The following is a 12,918-nucleotide window of genomic DNA, read 5'->3' as shown; positions in this document are numbered from 1 at the left end:
ATAGAGTTCTCCCGACACCGGGGTGGCAAGAGAACTGACTGGTGTGACCCCATTCAATTACCTCCGACCGCACCAGGTCGGGAACAAACAGTCGGTTAGGGGGTCCGTTACCGGGGTCTGGTTGAGCGTGTTGGGCGGTTCGGACCCTGTTCTCCAGCGCCCACGTTACTACACCTATCACCTGGGAGGGGGGAAGGATAGTGTCAGAACGCCTCTCAGCAGGGTTCTCCAGAAATAACCTCGAGAGTGCGTCGGCCTTAGTGTTCCGCGACCCCGGGCGATAGGTGAGGGTACTATTAAAACGGCTGAAGAACAGAGCCCAACGCGCCTGTCGAGAGTTTACTCTCCGGGTGGACTTAACATAGGTGTGGTTCTTGTGGTCTGACCACACCAAAAATGGATCTCTGGCCCCCTCGAGCCAGTGTCTCCACTCCTCTAAAGCGGCATGAACCGCCAGCAGCTCTCGGTTAACGATATCGTAGTTTCGCTCTGCCGGGGTGAACCTACGAGATAGGTAAGCGCAGGGGTGAAGAGTACGTCCTCTGGGGATCGTTGGGAGAGGACTGCTCCGACCCCGGTATCCGACGCATCTACCTCCACAATGAAGGAACGGGTCGGATCAGGATGAGCTAACACGGGTGCTGTGACGAACAACCTTTTAAGGGAAGTAAAATCGGCTTGCGCCTCTTGAGTCCAAACAAATGGCCGAAGCGTGGAGGTGAGCGCGGTCAGGGGCGCGGCCACCCGACTAAACCCCTTATTATACCGGCGGTAAAAACCTGCAAACCCCAAAAATCTCCGCATCTGGGTGCGGGAAATGGGCTGGGGCCACTCCTCCACCGCCTGTATCTTACAGGGATCAGTGTGCACCTGACCTCGCTCTACAATATGGCCCAAATACTCCACAGAGGCGGTGTGGAAACTGCACTTCTCGGCTTTAACAAAGAGCTTATTCTCCAGGAGGCGCTGGAGAACAAGCCTAACATGTTGGGGGTGCTCGGCCGCGGTACGGGAGAACACGAGTATATCATCGAGGTACACGACGACGAAAACGTTGATCATATCGCGTAAGACATCGTTAACCAAAGCCTGGAATACTGCGGGGGCATTAGTGAGTCCAAAAGGCATTACCAAATACTCAAAATGCCCCAGGTCGGTACGAAACGCAGTCTTCCACTCGTCACCCTCCCGAACGCGGACGAGGTGATAAGCATTAAGGAGGTCAAGCTTGGTGAAAACAGTGGCATGGGTAAGCGGCTCAAACGTAGAGCTCATTAGAGGTAAAGGGTAACTATTCCTCACCGTGATAGCGTTTAACGGTCGGTAATCTATGCAAGGGCGGAGTCCTCCGTCCTTCTTCTTCACGAAGAAAAAACTTGCTGCCACAGGGGAGGAAGAAGGACGGATAAGCCCCGACACCACAGACTCATGGATATACTCCCGCATTGACTCCTTCTCAGGAATAGACAGGTTATACAACCGATGAGAAGGAAGGGGGGCTCCGGGGAGGAGCTCAATGGCTATGTCATAAGGACGGTGAGGAGGCAGAGACAATGCGCGCTCCTTGCTGAATACCGCGGCAAGGTCACGATACTCCAGGGGAACACCCTGGAGATCCGGAGACGCGGGTCGGGTTTTGGACCATGGGGAGGAGTCGAGGCTGAGCGTAAACAGTTGGCGTGGCAGGCCACACTCCAACCGAGAATTCTCCCAGTGGACCAACAAATATGAGGGTTGTGAAGTTCTAGCCAGGGGCGACCCAAAATAAGGGGAGTGGACGGTGCAGAACAAACAAAAAAACAAATACTCTCCGAGTGGTTACCTGACACCGTGAGCGAAAATGGAGGGGGTGCCAGGGGTCAACGGAGCTAGGTTGCGTCCATCGATAGCGTGCACATGGACGGGAGCCTTTAACAGCACGGTGAAGATTCCCAGCTGTCTAACAAGCGCTGCGTCAATGACACACACATCCGCCCCGGAGTCAATCATAGCGTTACCGGAGGCGGCCCTGGATAACTGGGCCGACGGTGGCCTGGTGGTGTGGCCCACCACAGGGTTATGTGCCGACAAGATGGAGAGCCGGGACCCCCGCTCACTGCGCCGTTCACGCTGACGTGTGGATCATCGATCATCAGCGCGAGGGTAATGAGCTCGGAATAAGTCTCGGGGAGGTCCCTCTGGATCGCGTCCTTAATGGTCTTGCTAAGACCCTGTTGGTACGCGCTCTGTAAGGCCACATCGCCCCAGCCACAACCCGCCGCCAACGTACGAAACTCGACCGTATACTCTGCCACCGAGCGAGCCCCTTGTTATAGGCTATGAAGGCGAGCCGCCGCGTGTGGGCCGTCCCTAGGGTGATCAAACATAAAACGAAACTCCTCACAGAATGCACCATAATCGAAGGCTAACACGTCACCTGGCGCTACGGCGGCAGTGGCCCATCTAAGGGCTCTCCCCGTTAACAGTGCCATTATGAACCCCACTCTCGAACTACCAACCTGAAACCTGTTAGTCTGGTTTTCAAACACGAGGTCACACTGACGGAGGAAACCTTTACATTCCTCAAAGTTACCGTCATGGGAAAATGAGACTCATGACGGGCTAGGGATGTGGTGCCCTCGGCGAGGGGCTGGCACCCAGGGAGGACCTTGCTGAATACAACCCTGCCAGCCTCCCGTCGATAGAAGAAAACGTACAGTGTAACTGAGTGACCAGTTCTGTAACTGTGGCGCTTAATTCCTCAAAAGAGGTGGTTCTACTAGTTGGAACTGTTTCATTCTCTGGGTCCGACATGGCAAGTTCGTACTGTTATGGGAACAGAGGAACGGGACCCGAATAAGAGAGTGAAACAGTTCAACAGTTTAAACGCTAGACAAGCGTGTATTTATTTACAAACAGAAAAATATACCATACAAAATACAGAGCACTACAACAGCGACGGTGGAAGTGTGGTGTATGCAGGTCGGGGCCTGAGTTAATGAAGTGTGTGTTAACCCGAAGAATGTGTGGTGTAGCAGATTATGTGTGTGTATTTAATATGTGAATAAAGTCTTACCGTGTTGAAAAATATGTAGTGGAATAGGTTGCTTCAGCCACGCCGGGGCGAAACAATAACGGATCCCCGAGGGGATAACGCGAGGGACTTGGCGAGGGGGAGAAAATAACACGGGAATATAACAGGCGGATGAACGCGACGAGTGTCCGAGACGGCTTCCTCCAAACTAGACGGAAGAGAAAAGAGACACGATATTAGTTGACCAGTAAACATCTACCCACGCTGGAGGAGAGAGAAGAAATGAGGTTAGGATAACAAACTTAGGCATTGAACACGCGCATCAAACAACGAGGGTTAGGTAACAGAATATTGAATGAACAATACAACGAGAACTAAGCTAGACAAAATAGTCAAGAGGTAAGGATTTAAGGCGCAACAAACCTACTGGTCCTACAGAACAAACTCGCATCGACTGCTGGGCTGGTCAGGCGTTTATAGTCCGGGGAGAGGCAGCATTCTCTGATTGAGTCCTCACAACAAAGGACTTGTTTTATTAGGATAATGCACTGCCCCCCTGGTTCAAGACCACTCTCACCAACCCCCAGACGGAGCAGTTACGAAGATAGTTACGTACACTAGGTCCAAGATCTAGAAATGTTTGATTTGGTGGATTACATCATTGGAATTATGTTCTCAATGGGTGATGCGCTGTTCTGTGGTTTATGACTGGCCAGGATTAGCTTCTGTTGCGGTTCCGTTAATGTGATATTCATGAGTTCAACTCTTACAATGACAACAGACACAAAGGATAGGTTTAATGAATTCCATCAAAATCAATCGTTTATTAGCAACGAGGCAACAGCCTGATGCAGGCGGGTTGGGGAGGATGCACATGGAACCGCATACTCCTGGGCCGGTGCGCTCAGCAGAGATTGAATGAGGGAAGGGAAAGGAAAGGGGACCTTTCACAAGAGCGCTTGTCTCTAACCGTTAGAGTAGGCTCAGAAAGGGGGACCAGACTCCGTTAGCCTAATGACCAGCCTCCTGATGGAGCGGCCTCCGGAGGGGGAAAAAGATCACTTTGGCCTGTGATAGACTCCACTCTTTGAAATGGCCTCTGTGGGGGAGCCGAGTGCTTGCATGATAGGGGTAGATGTTATTATTAGTGCTGTCAGGCTAATACAAAAATTCATCTAATTAATTACAGGATTTGTAATTAATCTAATTAATCACATTTGAATCGCATAACCATTTTAGGCCTGATATTTGTGTCCGGATGGCAAAATTCAGTACTGTATCTACAAAACCTTCTGTTTAATCATCTTCCCTTTATTCATTTGCTTAGATTTTTCAGGTCTGGTAAATTTTAGCATGGTGTTATTCACAGTCATTTTTTTTTTATAAAAATAATAATTGAATTGATATTCTCATTTGGTTCATTACTCAAGCCTAGTAACAGACACAGTATTTCTGACACTGGGAATACATTCCCTGAGATCCATAGATGTCCCTAGAAACAGATACCAAGAACATGCAAATGGACCATTTAAAAAAATATTGTAAATGTTTATTCTACGTTATTATGGAATGAATGAGATTTAAAATAAAGCAATTAAAAAAAAGGCCATTAAAAAGATTTTCTTTTCGTTTTCGTTAATTTTCATAACGCGATAATTAGCTGTGTAATTAATTAATCTAATTAACACGATAAACTGACAGCCCTAGTTATTATGTAATTTCATGGGACAGAGATCCCATTCCAGGGGGAAGCGAAAACCCAGATATCCCTGGGAAATATTATGCCCCGATCCCCTAAAATGGCGGTCGAGCTGAATAATAATTCATTACATTTATATAGCGCTTTTCTAGACACTCAAACGCTCCCCACAATGTAGGGTGGAAATTGCCTCCTTCACCACCACTGGTAGCACCCAACCTTGGGCTATGCAGGCTCAATGGCTGCCATACACTGGCACCCGGCACACATCACACTACACAATGGCTGAACGGCTCAGGAGACAGGGATTGATATCAGCCAATTAAGGGGAAGGGATGATTAGGTGGCCTTGATGTCAGAGACCTGATTGGGAATTTGGCCAGGAACGTCAGGGAACCCCCTACTCTTTGCGATAGGCGTCCTGGTTTCTTTAACATCCGAGATTCAGTCAGGACCTCGGTTTAGCGTCTCATCCGAAGGACGGCACTTACAGCTATACGGTGTCCCTATCACCGTAACAGGGGCATTGTTACTGACTAGTCCAGAGGACAGAGTTCCCCCTGCTGGACAACAACACCACTTTCCGACAATGGCCTTGACCGGGGCTCAAACCGGAGATCTTCCGATAATGAGTCCGGAGCTGTGGCCTTTTCAATTTGTATTGGTCTGAATGGGATGACAAGAAAGCATAATTACACCAGTGACATGTAGATGGCGAAGCCAGGATATACGGGATAACTTATAATCATTATACTGACAATTATAGTTACCAATGCTTATCGCAATTCCAAACATTTCGATATAAATACTTACCTTTACTTACGTTCTGGATATAAACAATGCAAATGGATAAGGGCTAAATACTAAAATATGAATATAATTCCTAGATTTCAAAGTCGGCGCCTCACAAGGAATGTGCATTGTGTCCAGCTAAAGAAGTTGCGCTAACATTTGGATGTATGTCAAGAAAGAACACATGATTGGTTGAGCAAAACGGAAGCAACTGGACCAAATTTGCAAACTGAAGCTGTTATTGATCACTTGCTGTCCTTACCGGCAGTTGAATTCCCAGAGGCTCTCTAAGACAGTCTTTATATAGTTTTTCACCAGTGACCTTGTGTAGTAGGCTATCGCCCTCTTGTGTTAACTATCGCCCTCTTGCGTTAAAAAGGTGTAACATCACATTTTACGGAACTGTACTGTATGTAGTCAGTAGACAATGATGGAATTTAATTCCCAAGAAATACACTGATGTGAAAGATAATTGAGCATGCACACATTCACACTGCTGTGAAGACGCACACATAGACACTGCTTTGAGCATGCACACGTCACTGATGTGAAGACGCACACATACACACTGCTTTGAGCATGCAGACATACACACTGCTGTGAAGACACACACATACAGTACACACTGCTGTGAGCACATACACATACACACTGCTGTGAAGACGTACACATACAGTACACACTGCTTTGAGCATGCACACATACTGTACATACTGCTGTGAAGACACACACAAACACACTGCTGTGAGCGCACACACATACTTGGCCCTGCTTGGCCCTGTAGTATGTAGCGCGCACACACACACACACACACACACACACACACACACACACACACACACACACACACACCAGCCCAAACCGTTTGAAATATTTTGATCACAAACATGATGGACGAATGTACCGGTGCAAAAGAAAATAACCTCCTTGGTGGAGGTCAAAATAAAAGAGGATTTGCCACAAAATTTTCCTCAGAACACAAGGTGTCTATTGAACCCATGCACTGAAGAACTATCTTTTTAACTCCATTCATAATTTTCTTAGACAGTTAATGTATTTGCTAACTACTAACCAACTGGTTTCAAAGGACGACTTTCCAGATGGTTCTCTGTAACCATCTGGCGGGTCAAGTTATGTATTTGTAGTTGTAACGTGAATCCAAATCATTTGGAGTGTGAATGTGATACATCAAACCTACTGGCTTTAACTCTGTGTTTCTCTCTCCCTGCAGGACTTTTTCAGCAAGTCTGACCCGTACCTTGAGGTCTTCAGGCTAAACGACGATGGCACTCTGCAGCTTGTGTACAGAACAGAGGTACAAGCATGTCACAAACACACACTTACTGTCTTACTGAACCGCTCAGTCGAGTTTTCCCTGAACGTCTTGTCCACAACATTAGCCAGCGTATCACTGATGATACTGGTGGGATATTGGTGTGATTCAGATTATCTTTCTCTTGCTCTCTGTCTCTCTCTCTTTATTTATCTCTTTCTGAATTCCTCTCTGTCTCTCTTGTGCTCTCTCTTTCTCTTTCTGTCTATCTATCTATTTCTCTGTCTCTCTCTATTTCTCTCTTTCTGAATGCCTCTCTGTCTCTCTCACACTCTCTCTCTCTATTTATTTATGTCTCTCTATCTTTCTGTATTTCTCTTGCTCTCTGTTTCTGTTTATCTGTCTCTCTCTATGTATCTCTTTCTGAATTCCCCTCTCTCTCTCTCTCTCTCTCTCTCTCTCTCTCTCTCTCTCTCTCTCTCTCTCTCTCTCTCTCTCTCTCTCTCTCTCTCTCTCTCTCTCTCCTCTACCCAGACGGTCATGAACAACCTCAATCCAGTGTGGAAAACCTTCAAGGTGTCTCTCAACTCTCTGTGCAGCGGAGACCATGAGCGCAAACTCCAGGTAGGAACTCATGGTCTGAGGGAAGATGGGTGGGGGTCAGTTTGTAAACAATGATGATGTTTTTGGCATGCCTGTGCAATTCTGGCAATGGAAGTCTTGTCCATGTGACATCCAGTTTAACCAGGTACGCAAGGGCAGTACCTGTACACACCAAAGATCCTGACCCAGCTCTAAGGCTCACTGCACCAGAGAATGAGAACCGTGGAGACACCACTAAATGACAGGTCAGGGATTCCTATAACAAGACGGAAGCAGAGTTATGACAAATAAAGGGGTCTATAGCAGTGGCGGCCGGTGTGACATACTTTTGGGTGAGCGCGGGGGGGTGAAGGGGGGGGGCAAGCGGACAGCTGACCAAGCGAACACTGACTCGACATAACGTTACCCCGTTTCCAACGTTAAGTCGAGTTCGTTCATACTACACAAGTACACTCGACATAACGTTACCCCGTTTCCATGAAGTGTTTAATTAGCAGCCAGCAATATTGTTGAAAATGTAACGTTAATAAATGCTCCGAGCATAGCTCCGGAGAAATCTCTCTCTCTCTCCATATAGCTTGTTGTTGTTGTTGTTGTTGTTGACCGAGTATAGCCTTAAGTGAACACAGAGTCAGAGTGTGGAGGGGGGCGTGAGCACAGAGTGCTTGGAGGCAAGCGCCTGGAACATCGACCACCCAGCTCCCCAAAGCCCGCCTCCCAGATCATATTTATGACCATTGATATGCTTACATTTATTTACTAGTGTAGAAATCGTCGGAAAGGAGAGACGCACAATTTCTATCTTGCGACAACACCAAGCAGTGTGTCATTTATTATATTTTTAGCACAAGTGACAGCTGTCAGATCTATGCCGTGCTAAAATCTGACAGCTCGTCGTCACCAAAACATTTTATCAATGACATTCCACCAGCGCGTCTTCTCTAAACCCAACCCCAAAACCAACCTCATTAAAGTGACAGTGCCCCATCAATACATCAAAACAATATAATGGTGAATTATGTGTTATGGTTTGTAACCGACCCCAATCGCACAACACAAGACAGGTATGGTGGTTTGCCAAGAAACAGATATTTATTGAAACACAGGGAAAAACAGGGAAAAGGGCACTGTCCCTTTAAGGGAGAATCACAAATGCAGGAAAAGGGAACACTATGGGAAGGTAAGGGAACGCCTAAGGGAAGGTTAAGGGAATGCCTTGGGACAGAGGAACTAGAGACTTGGTAAACAGGGGACAAGGAGAACTAGGGAGAGAGGACTAGGGACTAGGAGAGCTAGGGATAGAGGACTAGGGACTAGGAGAACTAGGGAAAGAGGACTAGGGACTAGGGGACTGAGGAGAGAGGACTAGGGACTAGGAGAGCTAGGGAAAGAGGACTTGGGACTAGGAGAGCTAGGGATAGAGGACTAGGGACTAGGAGAACTAGGGAAAGAGGACTAGGGACTAGGGGACTGAGGCCCGCGGAGGCGGGCTGGGAAACAGGGAGGAACTGGGAGGACTGGTGGAAATCATCTGGGCCGCTCTGCAGGACAGAGGAGATAGTTAAATGCACAAAGGGGAAAAAACAGAGCAGGTGCAGAACAGTCCAAATAATCAAAGTGAACAAAGTAATAATATCTTCGTGTGACAAACACACAGGAGGAGATGTAAAGTCCAAAAATACTATTCAAGGTGAGAACCAAAAACAGAGGCAATACGCTGGGAGAGTGACATCACAATCTAAACTCAACCAGGCGTATGCGTAATGGTACAGGAACAGCAGCGGGAACGGGGGCAAGGGCACTACGCTGAGTGAGTGACATCACAATCATAACTCACCCAGCGTATGCGTAAAGGTACAGGGACAGCAACGGGAACGGGGGCAAGGGCACTACGCTGAGTGAGTGACATCACAATCAAAACTCACCCAGCGTATGCGTAAAGGTAACAGGGACAGCAGCGGGGCGAGGGCATCGCCACCGGGTGGCTGGCTGTCCGAGCCGAGGGACAGAGTGCTGGAACAGTGGCGGTGACGAGGGCATCGTCCACCGGGTAGCCGCTGTCGGAGCCGAGGAACAGAGCGCGCGCCACACCTTGGTGTGCGCGTCGGAACAGTGGCGATGGCGAGGATGTCGTCCACCGGGTAGCCACTGACGGAGCCGAGGAACAGAGTGCGCGCCACACCTTGGTGTGCGCGTCGGAACAGTGGCGATGGCGAGGATGTCGTCCACCGGGTAGCCACTGACGGAGCCGAGGAACAGGGTGCGCGCCACACCTTGGTGTGCGCGTCGGAACAGTGGCGGTGGTGAGGATGTCGTCCACCGGGTAGCCACTGACGGAGCCGAGGAACAGAGTGCGCGCCACACCTTGGTGTGCGCGTCGGAACAGTGGCGATGGCGAGGATGTCGTCCACCGGGTAGCCACTGACGGAGCCGAGGAACAGGGTGCGCGCCACACCTTGGTGTGCGCGTCGGAACAGTGGCGGTGGTGAGGATGTCGTCCACCGGGTACGAAGGTCTGGAAGAAGCGCGTCAGTGCGCTGGTACGGAGGAGCGTGCCAAGCTCGAGCGTCCTTGGAAGATGCGCGTTGCGCGCTGGTACGGAGGAGCGTGCCAAGCTCGGGCGTCCTTGGAAGATGCGCGTTGCGCGCTGGTACGGAGGAGCGTGCCAAGCTCGAGCGTCCTTGGAAGATGCGCGTTGCGCGCTGGTACGGAGGAGCGTGCCAAGCTCGAGCGTCCTTGGAAGATGCGCGTTGCGCGCTGAGGACTGGAGAGCGTCTGCGCTGGTCTGGATGTGCGTCAGGACGAACAGCTGCGCGGGGGTCTGCAGTGGAACGCTGGGGTGCCTCCCGTGGAAGTACAGGGAGCGCAGACCAGTCTCCCCCACAGGCAACGGCGACAGCTGGCGAAGGCTGGAGCAAACATCTCGACGCAGGAGAATGGAACAGCATAGGCAGACGGAGGATCTCCCGAAAAGAGTCTAGATGTTAGGAATATGACTCGGCATGAATACAACACGACCCCACGCCAAAACGAGGGGAAGCGCCCTGGTATTTAAAGCCCACGGGGGAACTAATTAGCCTGCCACCACAGGTGCGAGAGATAATAGAATATCGAACAGGTGTGGCCACTAAGGGTAAGGAACGAGAGGGTGGGGGCTAGAGAGAGTGAGTGAGAAGGGAAACTAAACAGTATAGAAGGGAAATAAACAGTATAGGCTTAAAGAAACAGAGAAAAGGTAGTGAGCAGCGGGCAAAACCTCACAGTATCCCCCCCTCCAACGGGAGCCACCCGGCGACCCAAAACAAATACAGACAGAGTGGCAGGGGGCAAAACAAGAGGTACTGGCCAAGCCAGCAGGGGAAGCCACCACAAGAGTGGGGCTAGCAAAAGAAACAGGGTCGCCGAGGGGTAACTGGGGGAACTGGTCTAGAGGAACTGGTCTAGAGGAACTGGGTCTAGAGAACTGGTCTAGAGAACTGGGCTAGAGAACTGGTCTAGAGAACTGGTCTAGAGGAACTGGTCTAGAGGAACTGGGTCTAGAGAACTGGTCTAGAGCAACTGGTCTAGAGGAACTGAGGGGCAAGCAGGGTAGCAAAGGGGTAACCATGGTAGCACCGGGAAAGGGCTAGCAGAGGGAAGGTTGCTGCCAGGGCACTGATAGCTACAGGGCCTATGCTAGCTGTACTGCTACATCAACATAGAGGCTGCGCAAGCTGCCGGAGCCAGGCTAGCAGAGGGAAAGGGTAGCTGCCAGGGCACTGATAGCTACAGGGCCTATGCTAGCTGTACTGCTACATCAACATAGAGGCTGCGCTAGCTGCCGAGCTAGGCTAGCAGAGGGAAAGGGTAGCTGCCAAGGCACTGATAGCTACAGGGCCTATGCTAGCTGTACTGCTACATCTACATAGAGGCTGCGCTAGCTGCCGGAGCTAGGCTGGCAGACAGGGCTGGACCAGCATGAGAGAACAAGCTAGCTGGAAGGACAGTCCTAGCTGTGGGAATAACTGACCTTGCTAGCTGAAGGGCAGTCCTAGCAGTGGGAGAAACTACACAAAAAAGTGGAGGCCATGCAGAGGGACCGGGTTAGCTGCTTGGGCCTGGCTAGCTACAGGGCCTATGCCAGCTGCAAGGCTGCATTAACATAGAGGCTGTGCTAACAGCCGGGGCCAAGCTAGCAGACCGGGGCCATGCAGAGGGAAACTGGGTTAGCTGCCAGGGCATGGCTAGCTACAGGGCCCATGCCAGCAGCAAGGGCTGCATAAACATAGAGGCTGTGCTAGCAGCCGGGGCAAGACTAGCAGACAGGGGCTCTGCTGAGGGACTGGGTTAGCCGCCAGGGCATGGCTAGCTACAGGGGGGTCAAACAGGGCAAAACGGGAAGCAAACAGGGGAGCTAACCGGGGAGACTAACAAGCTAAACAGGGAAGCTAAACTGGGCTAAACAGGGGAGTAACAGGCTAACAAGGGAGCTAAACAGGACTAACAAGGAAGCTAAACTGGGCTAACAGGGAAGCTAACAGGGCTAACAGGGGAGCTAGAGGGGACAAGAAAAAAAAGGCAAACTCAACATACACAGTCTGTGCTGGCTGGGGTCGTAGACTTGGTGGGGTCGTACTGTTATGGTTTGTAACCGACCCCAATCGCACAACACAAGACAGGTATGGTGGTTTGCCAAGAAACAGATATTTATTGAAACACAGGGAAAAACAGGGAAAAGGGCACTGTCCCTTTAAGGGAGAATCACAAATGCAGGAAAAGGGAACACTATGGGAAGGTAAGGGAACGCCTAAGGGAAGGTTAAGGGAACGCCTTGGGACAGAGGAACTAGAGACTTGGTAAACAGGGGACAAGGAGAACTAGGGAGAGAGGACTAGGGACTAGGAGAGCTAGGGATAGAGGACTAGGGACTAGGAGAACTAGGGAAAGAGGACTAGGGACTAGGGGACTGAGGAGAGAGGACTAGGGACTAGGAGAGCTAGGGAAAGAGGACTTGGGACTAGGAGAGCTAGGGATAGAGGACTAGGGACTAGGAGAACTAGGGAAAGAGGACTAGGGACTAGGGGACTGAGGCCCGCGGAGGCGGGCTGGGAAACAGGGAGGAACTGGGAGGACTGGTGGAAATCATCTGGGCCGCTCTGCAGGACAGAGGAGATAGTTAAATGCACAAAGGGGAAAAAACAGAGCAGGTGCAGAACAGTCCAAATAATCAAAGTGAACAAAGTAATAATATCTTCGTGTGACAAACACACAGGAGGAGATGTAAAGTCCAAAAATACTATTCAAGGTGAGAACCAAAAACAGAGGCAATACGCTGGGAGAGTGACATCACAATCTAAACTCAACCAGGCGTATGCGTAATGGTACAGGAACAGCAGCGGGAACGGGGGCAAGGGCACTACGCTGAGTGAGTGACATCACAATCATAACTCACCCAGCGTATGCGTAAAGGTACAGGGACAGCAACGGGAACGGGGGCAAGGGCACTACGCTGAGTGAGTGACATCACAATCAAAACTCACCCAGCGTATGCGTAAAGGT

The 12,918-nt window shown here is 50.1% G+C and overlaps 1 protein-coding gene across 1 annotated transcript in view; it reads left to right on the top strand.

Annotated features, from left to right (window-relative positions):
- Window positions 1-12,918, top strand: part of cpne4a (copine IVa) — a gene marked incomplete at both ends in the record, with an annotated part of 402,880 nt that overhangs the window by 112,750 nt on the left and 277,212 nt on the right. The window contains 2 exons of the mRNA XM_084336898.1: window positions 6,736-6,819; window positions 7,312-7,401. Of these exons, the coding sequence (XP_084193024.1) occupies window positions 6,736-6,819; window positions 7,312-7,401 (174 nt within the window). The remainder of the gene's footprint in view (window positions 1-6,735; window positions 6,820-7,311; window positions 7,402-12,918) is intronic.

The sequence above is a fragment of the Notolepis coatsorum genome (genome assembly GCF_963971535.1).
Source record: "Notolepis coatsorum genome assembly, chromosome: 19".
In the NCBI taxonomy this organism is placed as follows: Eukaryota; Metazoa; Chordata; class Actinopteri; order Aulopiformes; family Paralepididae; genus Notolepis; species Notolepis coatsorum.
This window is presented reverse-complemented; position numbering and strand designations above follow the sequence as displayed.